Source organism: Dermochelys coriacea, chromosome 6 (genome assembly GCF_009764565.3).
Source record: "Dermochelys coriacea isolate rDerCor1 chromosome 6, rDerCor1.pri.v4, whole genome shotgun sequence".
Taxonomy (NCBI): domain Eukaryota; kingdom Metazoa; phylum Chordata; order Testudines; family Dermochelyidae; genus Dermochelys; species Dermochelys coriacea.
Genome location: NC_050073.1, coordinates 3922999 through 3948442, shown reverse-complemented (window position 1 = coordinate 3948442; position 25444 = coordinate 3922999). Strand labels below are relative to the sequence as shown.

Below are 25444 nucleotides of genomic sequence, written 5' to 3'. Positions count from 1 at the left end.
ATCATAACACAGTGCTTGAGTTATAGCAACAGGCCTTTCTGTGTTTGGACTAACTCAGCCTTTCCACCTCTCTTTTGTACCTTTTCCCCTCTGCATTTGTCATTATGCATCATTCTGACCTTTTATAAACTGTCACTCACTTTTTACAGGTGAGCTCACAATTAGGGTACATTTACAGGCCCAGTTATCACCACAGGAATTAACCATTGGACCAACTTACCAAGGACCGTGGTGGATTCGCCATCGCTAGCAATTTTTAAATTGAGACTGGATATGTCATTCTAAAAGGTTGGCTCTGGTTCAAACAGGGATTCATTCAGAGATGTTCTCCTGCCTGTGTTACACAGGAGATCGGACCAGATGATCACAATGGTCCCTTCTAGCCTTGGAATCAATATTAGCACAGGACTAACCTAGGCTGTAACCCAGGTTGTGCCCCTAACACTCCTTCCAACCACACACACACAGCCTCTCACCTGAGTTTAGTGCTGCTTCCAACCCAGGCTGGATGGCCCAGCTGGGGCTATGGATTGAAGCCCTGGTGAAGCTTTCACTGAGGCTGGTCACCAGCCCACTTTGCAGAGAGGACACGGGATACACCCACCAAGTGCTGATAGTCCTCCAGTGCCTCCCCACAACTCCCTCGTGTGCATGGAAGCATGGACAAGTTCTCCCACGATGCACTGGGAAAGAATCCTAGAGTGGCTCGGCTTAGTGCAGCCCAAAGCACCATGGGATGTGCCCCCCAAAAGTCCGAGTCGCTCGCATGGAGGAAGGCAGCACTGGAGAGGATGCACTAACTTGGGCAGGGCTTTGCAATGTGGAGTGAATCCCTGTGCACCCCAGAGGCGGTCGCATCTCAGTGCTGGGTGAGGGATCTTGGTGTGTACAGTGCTTTGTGCTCCATGGAGCTGGAAGGCAGTAGGGAAGGACACAGCCTTAGCGGTAATGCTGAGCTGTCTGGGTGGTTTTGCCTTTTGGGGAAGCATCAAGGGAAGGCGCTGAAGGCAGATGGATGAAATGACGCTGCTGATAAAGCAGGAGGTCTCCGCCTGGCTGGAAAGAGCCAGCTGTCCCCATTCAAACTGGTTTTCCCCGTCACAGATCCACAGGATTGGTGCTATGGTCCCTGCTTTAGAACAGTCTCTGGGAGGATCCCTTCAGTGAGCCAGACACCCAGTGGTCTTCCACCAGCCTAAGCCACTGCCTCCTTAGGCTGGTCCTCTGTGCCTTCAGCTCTCCTGCTTCACACCATCAGCTCACTGAGACAGACCCCTGAAGGAGACTTGTACAGGTACAATCTGAGGGAGCGATGCACCTCCGCCAGCATCTGCAGGGACACTCAGCCAGCATTGTCACACGGTGGGTTTTAGTCAGCTGGAGCATGGCATAGGAAGTCTGTGGTTAGCAGAGAGAAGTGGAAGTTAAAGCATAGGCCATTCTAGGTAGCCAGAACCCAGCCAAGCTGTACTGACCTCCATTGTTCAAATTTTGTCTGTTCCTACATCTGGTCTTCTTTGTTAGACTTCCAGATGTGCCCCCGACTGCTTCCGGCAGCCCATTCTTAACTTCCACCTCACCCCCCCAGTCCTCTGTTCCCAAGCTGGGGAGATGTGGCTCAGACCCCTGCTGAGAGGCAGGGAAGTCCATATCTCTCTGGATCTTTGGTAGCCAGGTTTCAATGTCCCAGGGATTGGATCTGCCATGGTCTTCTCAAGAGCTGCATTCATGTGGGATCTAATGCCCCAGCCAGCAAGGCACCATTCACACCTGAGTCTGAGCCTGTCCCAAGAGCAAACAGTCCCTTTTCACGCACTAGGTAACAATGCAGCAGATAGGGGAAACTGAGGCACACATAGGTGTCATAAAAACATTACAAAAATTCCCACTTTTTCACACACCCCTTTGCCAGTGGCAAACCTGGTACCTGAGAACCCCCTATAGGCCTTGAAGATGCAGGAGGTGAAAAGTTCCTGGGATTTCATTCAAGTAAAGACCCTGTCCACTGTTCAGATTAAAGTATGTGGGGGTTGGGAGCCAGGATTCCTGGGTTCTAACCCCACCTCTGGGACAGGAATGGGGTCTAGTGGATTAGAGCAGGGAGAAAGGACTGGGAGCCAGGACTCCTGGGTTCTGTTCCCAGCTCTGGGAGGGGAGTGGGATCTAGTAGGTTAGAGCGGGGGGTGGCTGGGTCTCCTGGCCCTAGGGAATTGGAGTCTATAAAGTTTGAATCCTCTCCACCTGCCGACAACCTGCACTGTTTGTTCCCGACGCTGGTGAGGCAAGGTGTCCTGAGGTCATTGTCCTGTGAAAAGCAATTGCTGTCTATCAAAAGAGCTAAGTAAGGGGGGCAGTGACCTGCACCTCAGAGGGGGAAGCCCCTAAGTAAATGTACGCTGTCTGTAACCATGCTCCTGTGTGGGCTGGTGGTGAGGGTTCAACTCAGGGCCTCTGTAGCTAAAAGCATGGGCCCCTGCAGCCTGAGCTTCTTTACAGCTACAGATTGCTAAAGGAGGAAAGAGACTCATCCTATTGGCCTGGGTTACATGTAAACCCATATGTCCCTCCCTGCAGGAATGGGGACAGGCCCGGTAAGAAGAGGGACATAAGACAGACGCTGTTAATGTAATGACTAGGGGAAAGGGCATAAATGCCCCCCAGAGGAGAGGCAGGGTTCTTTCCTTGGCCATGTCGAAAGGCACGGGGTCTGCCCTCAGGTGAGTCTTGGGTCCAAAGGCCATCCCAGACCTAATGGGTGTGCCAGGCACTCCCAAGCAACAGAAGGAGCCATTCAGTTTCTTTGTGGAGTGGAGAGAGCGGCAAACAATGGAAGGTACTGCCCAAGGCACAATTCAACTTTTTGTTAAATATTTGAAAGCACAAACTTCAATGGCCAATACTGTTTTTAAACATAGCACAAAAGGCAATAATGTAAAAATTGAAGCAAAATGTAGTTGAAATGCAGTGTGATGGGGTGTACTGCCCACACTGGCCCATAGAGAATAAATTAGGTCCAAGGAACCGATAGGCAGCACCTGGAGGAGGAGCCAGGAAGCCGGGAATTGGTTGGAAAGAGTCTCAGCTGGAAGGGTCTGTACAAGTAGGAAGCTGGCAAGCAAAACGGCGGTGGGGACGTAGGCTGCAGTCACTCCCTGGGAGAAGGAAGGTATGTTGGGACTATAGAGGGTAGTCCACAGTCACCCCCTGGGAAGAGGGAGTTGGGAGGCTGGCAAACCCAAAGGGGGAAAGCCAGGAAGGTAGTAGATGGCTCAGGGGAAAAGCAGCAAGGAATAGAAGCACAGACCTTAGCTGCTGATTAGAGAGGCCCTGAGCTGGAACCCGGAGTAGAGGGTGGGCCTGGGTTCCCCTACCAGCCCCGTGGGATGTGGCACAGACCAAGCCAGGGACAGTGGCCTGCCTGAGACTATTTGCGTGGAAAGATTTTGTTACATCCCCTGGAAGGGAGAACCATGTAGAGTCTTGGCTGACGGCCCGAGTCAAAAAGAGGAAGCTGGGTTTCCTAGAGTGAGAGGGTTCTGCAGGGTGAGCATTTCTGTTGCTTGGCATGTAATAATATAACTTTTAAAATTGAGGGCAGAAGCCAGGAGAAAGCAATCTAGGAAGGGAGGGAGACATGCACGAAGAGAGAATAATTAACTCTGTGAAGACATTTTAAAGTACAGACAGCAGCAAGAAGTTTAGCAAACTGAGAAAGGACATCAAGGAAAAATGTTCCCGATATGCAAGATTATATTAGCCCTGAGGACGGAGTGGGGTTCTGTGAATTAGAGCAGGGAGTTGGGAACCGGTTTCTACCTCTTCCCGCAAAACCTGAATTTGTTCCCCCAGTACTTGTTGCTTTTTGTCGACATGCCAGATGGATGACAGGAGTGCCTGCCCCTGCTGCAGTTAACTGTCTTTGGGCAACTCCATGGGTATTTTTAAGATTTTTAGCCTGTGTTTGCTACCCTAATTTTTTTCTCCTCTTGCTGGCGGCATCTCTCCTGACAATCTCCTAGTCTTCCCTTCATTTCTTGTAAACTGGAGGTATGAGGGGTATTGCAGTTGCTGATACCTTCCACTTGCTGTTTTTCATTTCCTATTTTGATATGTTCTAGTTCTAAGTTCTTTGTCAGCGTGCTTACTTCATTGTTTAATACTAAACATGTGAGGAAACCCATTGCAATACCATTTTGCTCCTTACCTTTCCCTTTTGTACTTCCCCCCTCCATTTCCAGTTTAAACAGGTTACACACACAACTGCATGGATTAAGAAATCCAAAAGAAATCTCATGAGGTTCAACAAGGACAAGTGCAGAGTCCTGCACTTAGGATGGAAGAATCCCATGCACCGCTACTGATGAGGGACCGAATGGCTCGGCAGCAGTTCTGCAGAAAAGGACCTAGGGGTTACAGTGGACGAGAAGCTGGATAGGAGTCAACTGTGAGCCCTTGTTGCCAAGAAGGCCAATGGCATTTTGGGATGTATAAGTAGGGGCATTGCCAGCAGATCGAGGGATGTGATCATTCCCCTCTATTCGACATTGGTGAGGCCTCATCTGGAGTACTGTGTCCAGTTTTGGGCCCCACACTATAAGGATGTGGAAAAACTGGAAAACGTCCAGTGGAGGGCAACAAAAATGATTAGGGGACTGGAACACATGACTTATGAGGAGAGGCTGAGGGAACTGGGATTGTTTAGTCTGCAGAAGAGAAGAATGAGGGGAGATTTGATAGCAGCCCTCAACTACCTGAAAGGGGGTTCCTAAGGGGATGGATCTAGACTGTTCTCAGTGGTAGCACATGACAGAACAAGGAGTAATGGTCTCAAGTTGCAGTGGGGGAGGATTAGGTTGGATATTAGGAAAAACTTTTTCACTAGGAGGGTGGTGAAGCACTGGAATGGGTTACCTAGGGAGGTGGTGGAATCTCCTTCCTTAGAAGTTTTTAAGGTCAGGCTTGACAAAGCCCTGGCTGGGATGATTTAGTTGGGGATTGGTCCTGCTTTGAGCAGGGGGTTGGACTAGATGACCTCCTGAGGTCCCTTCCAACCCTGATATTCTATGATTCTAAGATTATTCCCTCTATTGAGCCCAAACGACGGACCAACACAACAATTTACAAACGTATAACAAAGGATTCTGTCTCCTGCCTCTCACTTTTATTTGCCATGGCTTTAAGTTTGTTATCTGTACACTTAAAGTGTGGCTTTTTGTGCAGGAATTCCTAATGTATTGGTGTTTTGCCTAGCGTGATTATTAAAAGTCCCAGCAGCCCCTCCTGAGCATACTGGAAATGTCTGAGCACTTATGGCCTCCTTTGGCTTGGCCAGCTGCACGGGTGTACTGGTGATTCACCCACATTAGCATCCCACCACTATGGGATTAAACAAAAGTCCCCTCCAAGCAGCAATCAAATTGCAATCCCGCACTGCGTGGTTTGACTGACTTTTTTTTAGCTACCTGGTTCCTAGCTTGGCTTGCCAATTTGTTGATACATTGTATAGTCGATTGCTTGGTCACACTTTGGTTCATTATTTTGTTTTGAAATATACTCAAGAGAGCAAATAACCAATGTCAGGCAGGTTTATTAATATGGTATGGGGAATAGGTTCTATATGATAAGAATCTGTCTGCTGCATGCCCTGGTGTTCTTCGGCACCAGGGCACGCAGCAACCAGAGCGGCTACTGGATGACCAGCTGCAAGGAAGGGCAGAGCTACGGAGTCTTCTACACCTCCATCTAGGAATTCAAGGTGGACGAGCCGCCAGGGAAGATCAGTGTCTACCTGGACTATGAAGCCAGGGTGCTTTCTTTCTATGGAGCTGACGCCTCTCTGGAGGCACTGCCCTGGCTCACCTTGCTCACCAAGATCCACCCTTCTCCTGTATCCCTTCTACGGCCCTGCTGGCACAACGATGGGATGAATGAGTTGCCCCTTACCATCTGCTGATCTGCCTGGCATGGAGGATGGTGGGGGAGGTGTGAATATGGCCACTGGTGACAAGGGTCACCCCACCCATGGTGCCTCCTCTGCTCTGAAGGCTGGGTCCTTTTAGGTAGCCACAGAGCATGGACAGTGGCATCCTCAGACAACCACTCTCCAGCCAATATGCTTAACCTAAGAATGGCCAGACTAGGTCAGACCAATGGTCCATCTAGCTCAATGTCCTCTCTTCTGACAGTGGCCAATGCCAGGTGCTTCAGAGGGAATGAGCAGACCAGGACAATTATCGAGTGATCCATCCCGTCGACCATACCCAGCTTCTGGCAGTGAGAGGCTTAGGGATACCCAGAGTATGCAGTCACATCCCTGACCATCTTGGCTAATAGTTATTGATGGACCTATCCTCCATGAACTTACCTAATTCTCTGTGCTGTATGAAGAAATACTTCCTTTTGTTTTGTTTTTTTTAAACCTGCTGCTTATTAATTTCATTGTGTGACCTCTGGTTCTTGTTATGTGAAGGGGCAAACAACACTTCCCTCTTCACTTTCTCCACACCAGTCATGATTTTATAGACCTCTGTCACATCCCCCCTTAGTCACCTCTTTTCTAAGATAAGCAGGCCCAGTCTTTAATCTCTCCTCCTAGGGAGCTGTCCCTAATAATTTTTATGGCCCTTCTCTGTACCTTTTCCATTTCTAATGTATCTTTTTTGAGATGGTGAGACTAGAACTGCACACAGTATTCAAGGTGTGGGTGTACCATGGATATAGAGAAAGGCATTATGACATTTACTGTTCCTTTTCTAATGATTCCTAAGATTGTTAGGATTTTTGAAGGCCGCTGCACATTGAGTGAATGTTTTCAGACTATCCACAATGTCTCACCCTGGTGAGTGTGGGACACAGGTACCCCTCTGTGCTGAGCCACAGAGGGTATGATTAACAGATTACTAGACCAGAAAGGACCATTGCAAACATCTAAGCTGAGCTCATGTGCAACACAAGCCATAGAACTCCGCCAAAATCATTCCTTTGGAACAAGAGCAGACCTTTTGGCACGGGGAGGGAGGGGGAGAGAGAATATCTTGATTTTAAAACAGCCAGTGATGGAGAATCCACCACAGCCCTTGGTAAGTTGTTCCACTGGTCAATTCTCCCCCAATGAGGGAAGCTTGCCTTCTTAACCCATGATATAGCAGCTTATGCTTTTAGCTCTGGGGGTCCCCAGTTCAATCCCCAGGGCGCCAGCCAAAATGGCAGCGTTGTTGCTGTGGCAATGCTGTCAGGGCTGCCAAGCTGTTCTTGGAGCTCCAGAGTTAGCTGCACAAGGAGATCCTGCAGCCTGCTGCTTCAGCAAACCACCATGTTCCTCATAAGGAAAGGCCACAGGCCCGGTTCGGTGGTGAAGGCACTCGGCCAGGTTTATTGTTGATAAAACACAATCCTAGTGGCCTGGCTCTGTGCTTACAGGTGCGCGAACATATCTATCCCTGCCACAATGATACCAGCTCAGCCAGAAAAGCAGGATGCTACCTCCTTGGCTGGACAAAGATGCCCCTCCTATGACTTCCCCCTTTTTACATTGATACAAAACCAAGTTACGTATGATACTCCTGATGTTGCTAGTTACCACCCTTCTCCTTGTACCTGCCGATTCAGACAAAACATCCTCGTCCATTGTCCTATCATCCCATCCTTATCTTACGAGGGGTTGGTGTGTTCCTGGGCTGTCTCTTAGAGTGTGTTTACATAGTTAATGGAGAACTCTAGGTGTTCTCCTACCATCCTCTCTGGTCAGGCATGTGCTTACTTGGTTAGCAAATACCCAATGTGGTGTTATTTTGCCAAGGCCAGGCCTACTCTGGTTCACAGCCTTTGGTTCACACTGTTAGTTATGCCTAGGATTCCAGCAAGGCCAACAGTAGTCACACCTCAGCTCTAGGTTGGAAGTAGAGTAGAGTGTGAGATTTAGATTTTCGTAGAACCACAGAAATGTAGGGCTGGACACGACCTTGAGAGGTCATCCAGTTGAGCCCCTTGCCCTGAGGCAGGACCAAGTAAACATAGAGCATCCCTGACAGGAGTTTGTCCAACCTGTTCTTAAAGGCCTCCATTGAAAGGGATTCCACAACCTACCTTGGGAGCCTGTTTCAGAGCTTAATTAACTTTATAAGGTTTCCTGCTAACTAACCTAAGTCTCCCTTGTTGCAGATGAAGCCCATGGCTTCTTGTCCTACCTTCAGTGGACATGGCAAACAATTGACCCCTGTCCTCTTTATAACAGCCCTGAACATACTTGAAGATTATCAGGCCCACAGTTTTCTTTTCCTCAAGAAAGCAGCTACGCCTGTGAAATCATTGACCTGTGGTCCAGACATACCAAAACACTAATTGGGCATGTTTGCTAAAAGGAATACCTATCTGTCCATTGATCTAGAGCAGAGGTGTTCAAACTGTGGGTTGGGACTCCAAAGTGGATCGCAACCCTGTTTTCATGGGGTCAGGGGTGCTTCTGTTAGCTTGCTGGGGCTTGGGGTTTAGACTTAAGCTCTGCGCCCCCTACCCGGAGCGGGCTCAGGCTTCACGCCCCTGCCCTGCTTGAGGTCATGTAGTTATTTTTGTTGTCAGAAGGGGGTTGTGATGCAATGAAGTTTGAGAACCCCTGCTACAGAGGTATCCGCTGAATGAAATAAAGCTTCGGTGCATTGTGAAGAAAAAACAGGGCAGTTATTTAAGCTCTTTTTTAAAAAAAAATTTAAGATAATCTTGGATATGTCTTAGTCATTGTGAGACATCTCAAGCTTGATTGAAAGGTTCCAGTTCATGTAGAACCTGCCTGGGCGATGGTTCTCTTTGGTTTAGGTACTTATAGGGCCCTGTGACAGGGTGGGACTCGCCCCGTTACCACCTCCTGTTGGTCATCTTGCAGATCGGCTCCACAGGTCAGTACACCGGTTCTTGGTGGTGTCTTGCCCGCCAGCACTTCGGCTCCTGGAGCTGCGTTGCTCCAAGGACTGCAGTGTCCTCTTCAGGACCCAGCCCTCTGGCAGTGCCACACTCTGTGCTCCCCCTTTCCCGGAGACAGTACAGTCGCTTCCCGACTTACGCAATCGTTCCGGAACACCTTGCATAACTTGAGTTTTGCATAAATTGGAAAAGGATACCCGACCATTACACACACACACAAAAATCCCAAACAAAAAACCCCACACTCCTATTTCTAGCTTATGGTGCTTTTTCCGCAAGTGCGGATTTGCGTACGTTGGGTCTTGTGTAACCAAGGGAGGGTCTGTACCCCACTCGGATGGTCCAGCCACTTCCTCAGTGGCGAGTGGGGGTGGGAGGGACCCAGGCCCACCCACCACTCAGGGTCCTGGCCCAGGGACCCTGTAGATGGCAGCCACGTGCTGCGTCTCCTCTGACCTCTCAGTCTACTTCCCTGAACCACTTCTCTGCAGCCCCAGCACCATCCCCACCCTTATCTCAGGGCCTTGGCATGCCAGCAGTCAGCTGGGAGCTTGCACTCACTCCCCTCACCCTGCCCAGCACTGCCTTCTGATTGGCTGCCTGCCTCAGTGCCCCACCTCCTCCAGGTGGAGAGCAACCAATCAGAGCTCAATCTCCCTTCCCTCCGCTGGGTGGTCCCTGCAGTTGGGGGCGGGGGAAGAGCTCCAGGTGCGCCGTGGCCGAGGAAAGATTGGGACTCACAGCCTTAGGGCCACCCATCCAAGCCCTGAGGCTGCTTAGCTTGTGAGATACAGAGTTACCCTCCCAGATGGTAGAGCAGGAGAGCACCCCAGCCAGGACTGTCCCTGGAGCCCAAGCAAATCAGGTTCCAAATCTCCAATGCACTGGTGAAATTGACAGCCTAAAAGATCAAGGAAAATGCTGATGGCCGAGTTCTCGGTATTAAAACAATTGCCCCCTTTTATTGACTAAAAATATGGAATGCAATCTCACGGCCACTTGGTACGACTGAGAAGGCTCTGGGTTCCCTGGGCTGTCCGTAGCAGGTAGAGCAGCCGGGTAAGGTCTTCATGCCAGTGTTAGGCATCTTTTTTGCTGTGTGACAAAAAAGCCTTCAACTGGGAAGGGTTTAGTTCAGCATTTGGTGAGACTCCTGGGGACAGGAAAGCGAGAGTCAGCTGCATAAAGGAACGGGGCTCGGAGTTGCATTTTGCTACGTGCTGGGGCAGTTCTCTGGTGTCTTTCACTGCAAGGATCTCAAAGTGGCTCATTTTTTGATCTAAGGGTCCCCATCTAGCTCAGGGTCTCCATCCCTTGATCTAGCAAGAACACCTCGCTGTTCGATAGCGCTTGCCATCAGCAGACATCACAGATCTTTGATAGAGGTCTTTGTCTTTACCCATTTTAAAAGTGGGGTGATTGTGGCACAGTGGACCGACGTGATTTTCCCAAGGTGATCCTTCAGGCCAGTGGCAGAGCTGGGACTACAGTCCAGGTCTCCTGAGCCCTCATCCTCTCTGCTATCCACTGGGCAGCACTATCCTATTGTACTGCCAGTATGTAGAGACACAGGTGCTGGTCTATTTATCTCTGCTCTCTAGCCAAATCTTCCTAAAAAGTATGGGTTGTGACAAAGTGGGAATTTGGGGTAATTTCATAAACTTTTTATGAACCCTATGTGTGCCTCAGTTTCCCCTACATGCTGCATTGTTACCTAGTTGGGAGGGGAATGTCTTTTTGCTCTTGGGGCAGGCTAGGACACAGGTGTGAATGGTACCTCACTGTCTGGGACCTTAGGTCCTATATCAAGGGAGTTCTTGAGAAGACAATAGCAGATCCAATTGCCCAGACATGGACACCTAGCAATCAATGATCCAGAGAGATATGGACTTCCCTGCCTTAGAAGCAGGGAGAGCCTATTTTACCAGCTCGGGAACAGAGGACTGTGGAAGTAAAGTGTGGGCTGCGGGAAGCAGTCAGGGGCACCCCGGGAGTCTGACAAAGGAAATCAGAGTCAGGGACAGACAGAGCTTGAACAATGAGGGTCCAGTACAGCTTGGCTGGGTTCTGGCTACCTGGAATGGCCTATGCTTTGACCTTCATTTTGCGGTGCTAACCAAGGACTTCCTAGGCTGTGCTCCTGCTGACTAATAAACCCTGCTGTCTGCCAATGCTGGCTGAGTGTCCCTGCAGACAGGGCCATCCCTGGGGGGGTGTGGGACCCGGGACTACCCCAGGCCTCACCTCTTCCCACTTTCACCCCACTCTCATTCCGCCCCTTCCCCCCCAGCTCCCACCTCTTCCCACCCCCGTTCTGCCCTTCCCTCAAGCCCCCGCCCCCTCCTCTCCTGAGTGCTGCAGGAGCCGGACTGGTGGTGCTGCTGCCAGCCTCTGTGCCACCCAGGTCCTGTGTGCTCTGAAGCGGGGCAGAGAGGAGCAGGGCTGGTCATGATGCTGCTGCTGGCTGCCCCCTGCCCAGGCCCTGTGTCCCTCCTGAAGCGCAGCCCCCCTGATGCGCAGCCCCTCCTCCCCCAAGGATGGGGCCTGGGGTGTCTCTGCCTGCAGATGCTGGTGGAGGTGCCTTGCTCCCTAAAATTGTACACATCTCCCTCAGGGGTGGGACTCACAGCAGACAGGGGTGCTGAAGGCCCAGAAGACCAGCCTAAGGAGGAAGTGAAGCTGTGTGACTTACCCTGGAGGAAGAGGTAGAGATGCCCCAAGGGGGTCTGGCTCACTGAGGTGTTTCCAAAGCGGGGGCCATCACATCATTCTGTGGCTCCGTGACATTGGTGTTATTTTTTAAAGCTTGTAAGCGACGTAACAAATCTGTTGAAAGTCAATAGGATTCCTAAATCACTGATATTTTCAAAAAAGAGCCCATTCATCTATGCACCCATCCATCCCCATACATACACATCCCTCCCTCTACCCTCACACATGACTATCCATCCACCCGTCTAGTCCCATGCACACCTCTGTCTAGCTAGCTGTGTTGGAATGATACATGCTTTGGGTATTTAAATAAATTTGTATTTTCACAATACATGTTATATATACCACTAGTATGGATTTAATAAAATAAAAAGTTATTCCTATTATTACAAGACACTCCCAGAAAATAGATTCTGATCTCAGTGACCCCACTGAAGCCAATGGCGTCAAGGCCAGATTCTGATCACAGTTGTAAAGATAAACCCAATGCAACTGGAGCCAGCTCCAACCCAGTTCCAGTTGCCATGCGGACAGTAGTGTAACCATGCTGGGTAGCCCGGCAGCCCTGGAAGCTGGAGCACTAGCTAACGGGGTTAGCAGGAACCATTCGGCCGTCTACACTGCAAAGGCCAGAGTTAACCCAGCTGTGGCCTGACACGCTGAGTAAGCCCATGGATGTGTAAGCAGCTTCAAAAACAGCCGCCACCTGCCATCTGTGGAAGGCTGGGCTGGGTGGCTGCAGGGCCAGTGCGCTGACCATGGGAGGAGTGCATGTCTGGCCCAGGGACTGACCCGAGTCTTCATCACTGGACAAGCCTGGCTTGTGTTTCCCGGGCATGGGGTCAGCTACACCTGCTGGGAGAAAACGGAGTTCATTCAGAAACAGACAGGAGCAGCCTCCGGACCTCTCCCGCCCCTGCTGGGTTCCTGCCTGACACTCTCCCCCCATGCCACCGACTTCTCCCACAGCCAGGATCCCTCCTGTTAGGGGGCTTATTCTTTCACCCACTTACTTCCCTGGTCCTTCTTGCATGAACAGAGAGTAACAATACCCGAAGTCCAAAGGTGAAAACAATTCAATGTTTATTGGGGTGAACTTCCAGCAAGCATGATTCCGGTTTCCTTCCTTAGTGTCCCGCTTCCCAGCTCTGACACCACAGAGCCTTACACCTGTGTCCCTGTTCCCATTCCTGCCCTTAGCCAAACATGATTCCAATTTCCCCACCCCCATTCCCTGTTCCCATTTCCCCCCACCCACACACCCGCACTTCTTGAGTAACTGCAGACTATATAGTAAAACTTGAGTTCGGCTTAGCTATACCTTAACCAATCATTTTCCTGAAATTTAACTAAACCAATCCTAGCATATTGTAACATGATTATGTAACCAATTATATCCCACTTCGTTAATTAGTTTACGCCCAGCAAAATTATACATACAGCAGACGGGAACAATCACAGAACCAGACAGAGATTATACAGACAAACAATAGCAAAATGGGAACTGTAATGACAAAACACAGAAGCGGGTAAATGTTTTACTGCCTCTTTGAACAGTCTCAAGGTTCAGGCAGCACAGGTTAAGGCAGCTGTGTGGCAATAATTGTACTTGGGGGCTAAGTTGTTACAGACAAATTGCACTACTTTAAAGAACTGAATGTATGAGTAAATGATTTAAAAAGAAGTGAGTGAAAAGTTACAAATAGCTTTTGCAAAAAATGATACAGGGTTTGCAGGAAAGTAAACATTTGGAGTTGTGGAAATGGTAAAAGAGTAACAGTTGTGGTGTTACAAGAAGGAAGTTTTTGTTTAGTGATAAAACCCAGTTATATAAATGTAACTATGTGCAACTCTGTGCAGTCACATTGGATGGAAGCTTGGTAATTAAATTATCCAAGGGGGTCAGGTACAGTGGCTACCACCACCACTATGCTTCTGTCCCCAGAAGCCTTTACAGCTATTCTGAGGGAAAATGGGCTCTTTTCCCACAAAAATGGTCTATACGGGACTGCTACAGGCAGCAGACGGAGAGAGAATCTAATCAGAATTATTTGACTATTGGGTAATGTAATCAAAATCACTAAAGGTTGTAAGGGGTTTCAATTGGAACTTAACTTGGCTGCCCCTGGTTGTGTCTAGTTTTACAAGATGGAAGTAAACGGGGTACAGTTGTGTAAAAGAGTAATCACAGTGCAAGGGATGTTAGGCAAAAGAAAATTGTGTGCGTGCACAGGTAAAAGAAAAGGAAAAGGAGAGGAATGATGGGAACACTGAGCCTTGGGATGGCTCTGGGTGAGGGGGGGGGGAGATCAGATTGTTGCTTTGGTGGGTGTGCTTGAAAACTCTGTGGGCATGGAGGTAGTTACACCTTGTGTAAAATTAATATGGCTAATATAATGTTATGGAGGTTAAACTATGTGTACAGTGCTAAAATCTGAAGCTGTGTCTCAGCTATTGCCCGAGAATAAACTTAAGCTTGGTATAGCAGAGAAACTATTGCAAACATGGTCTGTTGAACAAGAGGGGAAACTGAGGTACACCACCTCATGAATTTCATAAATGACCAGTGAGTGAGGTAATTCACTAGCCTGACTATAGAACAAAATAAGGACAGCCTGGAGGTAATTCTTCTGTTTTTCCTGCAATTAGCAAGGAAATTTGTAAAATAAAGTGATATTATTAAGCAATAATCTGTCCCTCACCCGGGAGGTGGAAATTATTTCTTTTGTTTTTCCAGACTCTACAAGCTGGCGCCAGCAGGAAAAATAACCTACAATACCATGGATCTGTGTTTTATGTTTGTCTGTGGTGTTTGTCTTGTTGCTAGCGTTGTTGTGTTTTAATGAACAGAAAATCTTATGATGTGGGTGGGGGATGGCTTCAAGAGGCTGACCTGGCGGGGGAGATGTGTATGGGAATGCAAAATGCTCAATTAGGAGGCCAGCACCTGTGTAATAGCTTCCATGGTATCTGGAAAGGAAATGGTACTGGCAACTAAGGTGGTCCCCACAAGCCTTATGGAAATAATGAGAAGGGGAGGAGCTCACTGGGAATCAATGGAGGGGTGTGTAAAATAGTGTAAATCAACAGATGTTTGTATGTGCCCCTCTCCTATGACTATGGAGGAGCAGGATCAATGGCCTACGCAAGGGGTGGACAATTGGGTGTACTGTGTATAAGGTGTTTTGCTGGGAATGTACATATTACTGGGGGCACAATTACACCAGCCCATAACCAAACTACACACCTCTACATGCTGCTATCTGGACTTTGGTGCACAAATGGATCTGTGAATCTTATTGCTGTGAATAATCAAACCAGGGCATACGGCCCGATTCCATACCAAGCTGGTTTGGACAACATCCCATTTCTCTGTGAGCATTCAATGGACTTATGATATGGAAAAAAGCAAGCAAAACCTGTAGGGGCAGCTTGTTGCAACTGCCAGCAACTGGACACAAGATCATGACCCTCTCGAAGGAGGAGAGGCAGTGTTTTGGGGGTGTCTCGGATATTGGACCATACTGCAGTGGTCAGGACTCAGTGTTGCTGTGGATTTTGTATTGTTGTTATCTGTACTTGTGTTACATTGCATATGGAGATAACCTATAAGTAATGTAGTAAGCCCTCCAAACCCTGCAGCGTACTAGACAACCAACCGGACCCAACCTTCTTGGGCCCACTATAATGGGAAGTCTGGAACACTAATTGGAATAGGTGTGGTATGCCCATAAGAGAGAAGGTGCAGGGCACTATACTACACAAGGGGCAGTGGGACAAATGGATTATTGACACCCTCCACCTTGATGCCTGGCCCTATATCCTATGCTTTTCCAGGGATACCGGGGCAGGAGGATCCCAAAAGAAAAAGAAAAAAAGGGGTGGAGTGTTAGGCTATAGATATTCAGGCCTGTCTGTAAAGGCCTAGACTCTAAGAATTTAGGTGTTCTAGAGGTATAAAAGAAAGAATCAAAGTCACTGTCCGCCGGTGTCAGGTCCTTCTATTACTGTGACCGTCTGGGGCCCTGTTCTTAGGATAAGGCCTTTGGCTAAGCAACGGAGGCAGCCATAAGCTGGGAAGCGACCGGTCACCTCCTCACATTCCAAACTAGGCCCATTGAAATAAGGTGCTATTGGGCTGTTAGGATACAATCCTGTCCTGATAATGCCCATCGCCTCCAGAGAAAGGGAAGTGCCTAGAAGATGTAAAAGGAAACTTAGTTTGATAGCATCCTGTCTGGCAAGAACTCCTTTATCAATAGCTGGGATGCGAAATCCTCACTTCTGTATTGTCTTGTCATTATAGTTCCCACTTTGCTATTGTTTGTCTGTATAATCTCTGTCTGGTTCTGAGTTTGTTCCCATCTGCTGTATGTATAATTTTCCTGGGCATAAACTAATTAAGGAAGTGGGATATAATTGGTTACATAATCATGTTACAATATGCTAGGATTGGTTTAGTTAAATTTCAGGAAAATGATTGGTTAATGTATAGCTAAGCCGAACTCAAGTTTTACTATATAGTCTGCAAAAAGAAAAGGAGTACTTGTGGCACCTTAGAGACTAACAAATTTATTCATGAAAGCTTATGCTCTAATAAATTTGTTAGTCTCTAAGGTGCCACAAGTACTCCTTTTCTTTTTGCGAATACAGACTAACATGGCTGCTACTATGAAACCTGTCATTATATAGTCTGCAGTCACTCAGGAAGAGGGGGGGATGTGGGTGTGTGTGGGGAGAAATGGGAACAGGGAATGGGGGTGGGGAAATTGGAATCATGTTTAGCTAAGGGCAGGAATGGGAACAGGGACACAGGTGTAAGGCTCTGTGGTGTCAGAGCTGGGAAGGGGGACACTAAGAAAGGAAACTGGAATCATGTTTGCTGGAAGTTCACCCCAATAAACATTGAATTGTTTGCACCTTTGGACTTCGGGTATTGTTGCTCTCTGTTCATGCAAGAAGGACCAGGGAAGTAAGTGGGTGAAGGAATAAGCTCCCTAACACCTCCCCCCCATCCCTCTATCCCAGCCTGTGCTCCTTCCTCCTGCTGCTGGGATCCCTCCCCTCTCCAGGGGAAACCCCTAAGCCCCTTTTTCTACCTCTCTATATTAATAGATTTGTCCTTCTGGCTCATCCCCCCTGCCCCCAACAAATTTATGTTGCTCTCTGGTGCATGGTCTCTCTGATACAGAATTGCCCAGCGTGGCACATGTGGCAAATTTCTGTAATGTATTTAAGTGTGCCTCTGTTTCCCCACTCAGTGCCCTGATCCCCACTGGGTGTGAGAGGGGGGTCATTTCCCGTTTGGGAAAGGAGAAGGAAGAGATGGGGTTGGGCTGGTACAAGCGAACCATCCGAAGGGAATTGCCTCGGTGAGACAGTGGAAGACCCTAGCACCCTTTGTGGGCCTAGGACAGGAAGTTGGGTGTCTAAACCCCTTTGGATCTGTGATAGGCAAGGCTGCCACTGGGTGAGAAGGGACTGCACAATTCTGTCCTTCGGGGACTGTGCTAAGGAAGCCAGCAGCATTGCTGATTTCTCTGCCTGGCAGGCTGATAAGCAGGCAGTTCCTGTACATAGAGACCCATCAAGACAAGATCCCCCCCTTGAGAGCCCCTCACTCACCCTTCCCTGTGGCCTGGAACAGGTTGCGTGCCAGGTTCTTCTCGTCCATGCCCTCCAGCACCTTCCCGGCCACCTCCACCGCGTAATCCTCCTCGTAGTAGCTGACCAGCAGGCGAGTGATGTCTACAGCTTCTGCTTTTTCCAGCTGGCTCCACTTGATGCGGTTATAACCTTCCTTGGGCTGGAAATTGTTCAGCTTGTCTTTAAACGTCTTCAAGTCCGACTCGCCCAGCTCTCTAATGGTGTCGTACAGATGGTCCCTCGGCGTCTTTGCCACGATCCCTCTTTGCCCCGAGAGGGAGTGGGAAGGGGTCCCAGGAAGGAAAGTGAAACAAACTTTCACCACCTTCACCCAGCGGAGTCCCGCCCTCTTCCCTTCCCTGACGCTGGGCTCGGCTCAGTCCGAAGATTCACAGTTTTGCTCCTACTCTGGCTCCCGATTCTTGTGGCCCTTTTGTGGGGTGAGGGGTTTTGCTGCTTTGGGGGCAGCAGGCGGCTCAGATTCACTCCTGTTACCCTGTGTTATTCAAACACTCATGGGCATAGAGACTGGGAGGGCAAAAGACATCTATGCACTGGCAGTGAAAGTGAGAGGAGACGGGGGGGAAGTAGGCAGGAGGGAGGGCAAGAGCAATGCGCACACAGAGACATACATCACCACACAGAGTCATACAGAGACACAAGGACACACAGACAGACAGTTTTACACACACACTTACATTACAGACATACCACACAGACACACTGACCACCCCACACATTTACAGATCAGAGGAAAGTGGAATATCCCATTCCTCCAGCAACAGGAAATGGGGATGTGCCAATAAAAGCTTGAAGCTAGTCTTAGGCAACAGTCTCATTGTTTACCTAAGGAAGGAATCTCTCTGTTTAGCTAACAAGAACCCCCCCAAAACTGATATACAAAGGGTAACACACTGTTGGACTACACAGAGTGACTCATTGTGCCTCTTGCTGTGAGACCCACAAAACTGAATGTGCAGGAGGGCAAATGTTTTGTTCCCCCAAAATAAATCCAAACTAAGGAACTTTCACCCCAGATTAGAAACTGTACATTTCTCTGCTTGATGACACTGCCTTGCTCAGGCCTGGAAGGTGTGAAGCGAATGGTATTAAATATAACATATGGACTATGTCCGTTATATTTAGAGCTGTGGTTCTCAAACTTTTTGTACTGGCAAACCCTTTCACACAGCAAATCTCCGAGTGTGACCCCCCCCTTATAAATATAAAACATGTTTTTAAATTTAACACTGTTTAAAATGAATTGACCATCTCACCGCTTTTAAATAAGACGAACACACATTTTTATCAAATTTTTATAAGCCAAAAAGTTATTTTTTAAAATAAATCGTTTAATACTGGGGATGGGGGCCATGAAGAAACTTTGTCAATATCACTTTTCACAGCAGATTTGGTGCACCATTGCCACCCTTCCATCTGGGCTTTCAGACCTGGGGGGCTCTGAAAGCAGCACCTCCCTGAGCAGCAGCGCAGAAGAAGGGCAGCAATGGGGCACCAAGTCTGCTGTGAAATGTGACATTTGTTTGTCAATATCGCGTTTCATAGCAGACTTGCTAGCTAGCTGGGAGTCTGAAGTGATATTAACAAACATACAAATACCACTTTTCACAGCAGACTTACTAGCGTCCCATTGCCACCCTTACTTCTGCACTGCTGCCGGTGTCAAGTGCTGCCTTCAGAGCATTTAATGCAGCTCTTCAGCTGCTGAACAATCAAGTCCTCTAATGTTGTTTCAGTCCCACCTTTTTAGTATCAAGACAACAAACCTGCCTGCATGATACTACTACTATCCCCAGAGTCCAATTTCCTTAAAGTGGCGATAATACAAATATCTATTTTGTTTAGAAATAACCACCACATTACATGTTTAACAATGGCCCTTAAATAAGATGAAAATTTGATGGGGCATCTCCCTTTGTTTTCAAGAATTTGTAGGTCTTTTAAATAAAAATAGTTTGTGAGAACCAAGCTATCATGTCTTGAGAAAAGACACCTCTTTACAGCAAAAAAAGCCAAAGTGAATGTAGTAGAATCCTGGGAAAATAAAACAAACCTGTTTAAAATAAAGCAAGAGTTCCCATGGTCTGCATAAAAAAAATGGATGTTTGAGACATGTGTTGGCTCAACCCTGTTGAACCGATTTGGTTTAACCACCCCCTGCCGAAATGGCAGGGCTAACTCCATTGCCTTCAGTGACTCTGGAGGCCTAGGTCTAAATGTGATTATGCATACTTGTTTCAATCAGGGTTAAAGCTATTAGCGATCAGTAATTAGGTCTGATAGGCCTTCACCCACAGTAATGGGATGGTGAGCTCTGTTTACTATTAAATCAAATAGAGTCTCAGGAGTTCATAGTTTGGGTAGTTTAAATAAAACCCAAGGAGTTTGTAGAATGCTATGGGTCAGTCTTTCTAGCAGCTCAAAGTCATTAAAAGTTTAAAAACAAATGACTTTCAAAAGTAAATAAGGATCTAACCCAAAACTGAAATGTTGCAAGGATTCATAAATCTCCACAATAGAAGAATATCTGGGAGAACAACCAAACATTTAAACACTAGAGGGATTTGCAAGGTGTTTAGTATGGTTCTGCTATATCCATTTTTGTTCATAAATAAAACACAAGAGAAAGATGTTTAAAATGAAGAAAACACCTTAAGACATTCATTGACATCTGCCAGGTCCTGCTGACAGGGTGGTCCACTCACTGCTAGAATAGCATCTCCTCCTAGGTCATTGTGGGGAATAGCTCACTAGATCCACACCCATTCCTGCAGTTGCTTGGCATCTCTCCATCTTTCTCTCTGGATCTGAAGCCCTTCTGTTGCTCCACAAGCTGCTGCCTCTTTGTGACTCAGCCCTCCAGCCTGATCACTAGATGCATCTTCCAAAGACTCCTTCAGTGACCCCAAGCAATATTCCTGTTCACTGCTTCATCATACTAATCCTGCAGTGGCTGGCAGGGGAACCTCAGCCCACCCTGTACTCTAGGTTCTAGCTCACTCTAGCCAGTAGTCAAGGTTTATTCTTTTCTAGATCTTACTGCCTTTCCCTGAGCTCTGTCCTACCTTCCTGGCATCTCACCTCCCAGGCCAAATACACCTCCCTTCTCCTAAGATGGGACTGTAGACTTTCCCAGCAACACCCTTCTGCTCCCAAATTCCTGCCTTTATAGTCCCAGCCCAGCGCTTTCTCTTGAGCTGGGCTCCCTTAGCCCCCTGATTCCCCTCAGCAGTGGCTTGTTGGATTAATTAGCTCCTGTTTTACATATAAAGGGAAGGGTAAACACCTTTAAAATTTCTCCTGGCCAGAGGAAAAATCCTTTCACCTGTAAAGGGTTAAGAAGCTAGGATAACCTCGCTGGCACCTGACTACAATGACCAATAAGGAGACAAGATACTTTCAAAGCTGGAGGGAGGAAAAAAAACAAAGGGTCTGGGTCTATCTGTATGGGGACAGAACAGGAATGGAGTCTTAGAACTTAGTAAGTAATCTAGCTAGATACGTGTTAGATTATGATTTCTTTAAATGGCTGAGAAATTAGAAAAAAGAAAAGGAGTACTTGTGGCACCTTAGAGACTAACAAATTTATTTGAGCATAAGCTTTCGTGAGCTACAGCTCACTTCATTGGATGCATTTGGTGGAAAATACCAAATGCATTTGGTGGAAATACCAAAGCTCAGGAAAGCTTATGCTCAAATAAATTTGTTAGTCTCTAAGGTGCCACAAATACTCCTTTTCTTTTTGTGAATACAGACTAACACGGCTGCTACTCTGAAACCTGAGAAATTACTATGCTGAATAGAATGAATATTCTTGTCTTTGTGTCTTTCTTGGAACTTAAGGTTTTGCCTACAGGGATTCTCTGTCTTGAATCTAATTGCCCTGTAAAATAGTTACTATCCTGATTTTACAGAGGTGATTCTTTTTACCTTTTCTTATATTAATTCTTGTAAGAAATTGAATGCTTTTTTCATAGTTCTTAAGATCCAAGGGTTTTGGTCTATGGTCACCTATGTAAATTTGTGAGGATTTTTATCAAGCCTTCCCCAGGCAGGGGGGTGCAAGGTTTTGGTGAGGATTTTGGGGGGGAAAGACGTTTCCAAACAACGTTTTTCCAGTAAACCCGGACATTTGGTGGTGGCAGTGGAAGTCCAAGAGTAAAATAGTTTGTACCTTAGGGAAGTTTTAACCTAAGCTGGTAAAAGTAATCTTAGGAGGTTTTCATGCAGGTCCCCACATCTGTACCCTGGAATTCAGAGTGGGGAAGGAAACCTGACAGCTCCCTACTCACTCTACATTAACCCTGCCCCTCAAGACCCCAACCCTCAGGTAGGCAGGTGCCTTCTCCCCTGGAGTAGTCATGGCTAGGCCCACAGGTCAGCCCGTTCATTCTCCTGGTCTCCCACCATGAGGATCAACTTGCTGTTTTCCTCCCTGGCACCTCCTGAATTTCTCTTTCAGGAACTCTGCATCTTCTTATGATACTCGCAAGGCCAGATTGGCTTTCAGTTTCTTCTGTAGCCCTGGCCCTAGCTCTGTGGGCTCTCTCTGCACCCCTTCTCCCAGGTTCTGAGTTCCTGTCTTGCCCCAGTTAGTCTCTGTATTGGTCCCTATATCCTTCAGCTTGGCCTCTGAGGGACTCTTCTGAGTTTCTCTTCTCCTTTTCATCCCCTTCGGCCTTCACCACCACCACCTCGGTGCACCCTCTCTGGATATCTGGCACTTCCTTCTGGAAAGCTTACACCCAAATAAATTTGTTAGTCTTAAGGTGCCCCAGGGACTTCTTGTTTTTTAAAAAAATTACTGGGGTTTTTACTCTGCAATGTGTTTTTTAAAATGGTTTAAAAGGGTGGTTTTAATGTTTAAAATGTTGTTTGTGATTTAGGGGCATATGCAAAAGACAGACGTGGGTATAGTGAGAACTATTTGTTCTAATGACTTTGAGTTGCGAGAGACTGATCCATAGTGTTCTAAAAACTCTTGAGGTTTGATTTAATTTAATATTAACTATAGCTCATCATCCCCACTCACCCCTCTTACTGTGGGTGAATGTCCATCTTGAATGGCTCTTTTCCTAGAATAATAGAAGATTAGGGTTGGAAGGGACCTCAGGAGGTCACCTAGTCCAATCCCCTATTCATAACAGGACCAACACCAGCTAAATCATCCCAGCCAGGGCTTCATCAAGCCGGGCCTTACAAACCTCTAAGAATGGAGATTCCCCCACCTCCCTAGGGAACCCCCAGAACACACAGGTTCACAGACAGATTCTTGAGCTGGAGAAGCAGGTTGTTTGTTTTTCTTCTTCAGTGAATGATCAGTCCACCCAAACAGGGCACAGCATAGGGTTAAATGCAAGCAAGCCCCTGCATTCAGGTGCAGGCCTTAAATACCTTGTACAAACACTTTTCTGCAGAATACTAAGATTAGTTGGCTGACTTAGTAGTTTACCTGATTGTACTGCTGACCCAGGTGTTCACCTGACCAGGTTGCTGGCTGTTCTCCTGCCCTGCCAGACAAGCATGCATCTTTTCACATGTCCCATCATCTAACACATACATTCTACGTATCGCATATCCTACAGCCCATCACACCTATTTACTGATCATTTTTCTAACCCCAACTGGATCTAATATCTAGCCCTGATGGAACATTAAGAAAACATGGAGTTATGGTTTCATCTGAAGGTCACAGTTTCACAAGGCCCTAACTTTTTTAGTAGGTTATGGTTAAACTATGCAGTGCAACAGGGCAGAGTCCACTCTGTTGTATTCAAACATGTCTCAAACATCCATGTTTTATGCAGCCTATAGGAGCTTTGTTTATTTTAAACACAGTTTTGTTTTATTTCCCCTGGATTTTACTACACTCATTTCAGCTTTTTGCTGTAAATAGGTCTCTGTTCTCAAAGTCACAATAGCTGGGTTTTCACTAACTATTTTTATCTAAAAGACATATAAAGCCTTGAAAACAAACAGAGATGCCCTATGAAAGCTTTCATCTTATTTAAGGGCCATACAGACCTATAGTCACAAAGACCTTTTCAATAGATATCTTTATTTACAGACACCAAGTTTTATTATAGTTTATATCATGTGCTTGTCCCCTCACCATTCTCTAACTTCATACTTTTAGGTCTCTTACAAATAATCTTTTCCTAAGCAGGATTCTGCAGCTTTTTGTGTGGACCAGATGGTCTAAATATACTGCACTAAGTGGGTATCCTTCAGTTTGCCAATTTTCTTTAAAACACTGCTAGCTAAAACACTCAAGGGCTTTGCACAGCATTTACCAAGATCACCTTTTGTGCTAAAATTTTCTTGAGTTAGGGACCGACATTGCATTGCATAACCTACGGCAATAACAACATTTAACACAGGGCCTGGAGCTTGCAGTTTCATAGAATATAAGGGTTGGAAGAAACCTCAGGAGGTCATCTAGTCCAACCCCTGCTCAAAGCAGGGCCAATCCCCAATTTTTGCCCCCCATCCCTAAATGGCCCCCTCAAGGATTGAGCTCACAACCCTGGGTTTAGCAGGCCAATGCTCAAACCACTGAGCTATCCCTTCACCCCGATCCTCTGAAGTCCAGTTCACACAGTCATAATGGCACTGGCCTGGCATTTCTATAACACAACCCTCACAATCTTTGAAAAGCTTCTCCCTAAGATAGTGATTAAGGAAAGCCTAAACAGAAACATGTACAATAGATCACGTGACTCTTTTCTGCACAAGACATGGCACTGACTTACTTGGTTCTATGCCAAGGGTCTTCTTTAAATCCAAATCATCCTCTTCACACATGGTGTCCTCTTGAACACATTGTCTTGGTGGTGGGAAAAATCAAGTTGGGTCTGATTCACCTTTGCTCTCTGATGCAATACTGTCCAAGGCATTGTTGAGCTGTTGAGAGATTTTCAGAAAAGAAGCAGCTGTAGGCCTCCCTGTTTTTAGAGTTATGCAACCCTGGGTTGGTTCCTACCCCATTGCACCCTATCCTCCACCATCACTACTCATGGTTAATTTACCTTCACAACGTCTTCTTCGTTCACCTTGTCCGTCAGTGACTGCCCCAAGCCGTGGTCACCTTCCTCCATGGGGGTGGACGATGGGAGGCTGTCACGCTTGTCAGTCTGTCTCATGAGCACTTGGGTCTCGGGGTCCGTTTATGGTATATCCATCAACGGCTGGGCCAAAGGTCTCCCCTCGGCCGCTCCTGCATCAGAACTGTCACTAATATGGTGCTTTCACTGCAGGTGATCAAATGCCCTTGGAGCTAAAACAAATCCCAAAGTTCTCATGGGGGTGGTGAAGGAGTCCATGTTTCCCCTCATCGCGTCCACAATTTCTGAAAAACACATTCTCGAAACAAGACGGCCTCTTCCATACTATGTTGGGACTTCCAGGGTAGTGCTGCTGGCCAGCTGGCCAACCATTGAGCTCCAGAGATTGTGGGGTTCTGCCCTAGACCCTCATGATATACCTATTCTGATTGGTACAGGTTTCCCTTCTGAGATGGCCTAAGGGGGTGAAACCCTGCTGATTGGTAGAGGGTGGCAGGGGGAGTTGTTAGAGAAGTCACATGACCCTCTTCTGGCAGGTCACCCTGACCTGGAAATTACCTTGATTGGTCAAATCTGCTCTGGGGGTGGTCCTAACGGTCTGAAACTCACTCCGATTGCCACCCCCTGCTTCTAGTCATGCGTCGATGTTGCCCCCAGAAGTAATGCCCCAGGGTTGGGGTTTATGGGTCAAGGGGATAGGTCTATGTTTGATTCATGTTGTACCCCTTTTACTAGTGGTATAAGCACCTAACCTGCATGTAGCTTTTAAATATTAAAAGAAATTGCTTAAAGGGGGATTCCATTTCCTAGTCTGGGTTAGCACAGAAATACAAAAAGAAAAGGAGTACTTGTGGCACCTTAGAGACTAACAAATTTATTTGAGCATAAGCTTTCGTGAGCTACAGCTCACTTCATCGGATGAAAAATATAAAGCTTCTGCTAAGAAAAGGAGCAAAGGAATTTGTTATACTCTGGTGCCATGTACTGGATATCGAAGGAACTGAGCGATCCAAATGAGAGCCAACAGCCAAGCAGAAAAACCTCCACCAAACCCCAAAACAGGGTGTAAAAATGTCAGAGGTTGC

The 25444-nt window shown here is 47.3% G+C and overlaps 1 protein-coding gene across 1 annotated transcript in view; it reads right to left on the bottom strand.

The window, feature by feature from the left end:
* Positions 1-9849: 9849 nt before the first annotated feature.
* The window catches only part of LOC119856565 (apoptosis-associated speck-like protein containing a CARD), a 26056-nt gene continuing 10461 nt past the window's right edge, over positions 9850-25444 (bottom strand). The window contains exons 5-7 of the mRNA XM_043516098.1: positions 12421-12480; positions 11609-11742; positions 9850-10069 (exon numbers count right to left, since the gene is read on the bottom strand). Coding sequence (XP_043372033.1) covers positions 11648-11742; positions 12421-12480 — 155 coding nt within the window. The 3' untranslated portion in view covers positions 9850-10069; positions 11609-11647. The remainder of the gene's footprint in view (positions 10070-11608; positions 11743-12420; positions 12481-25444) is intronic.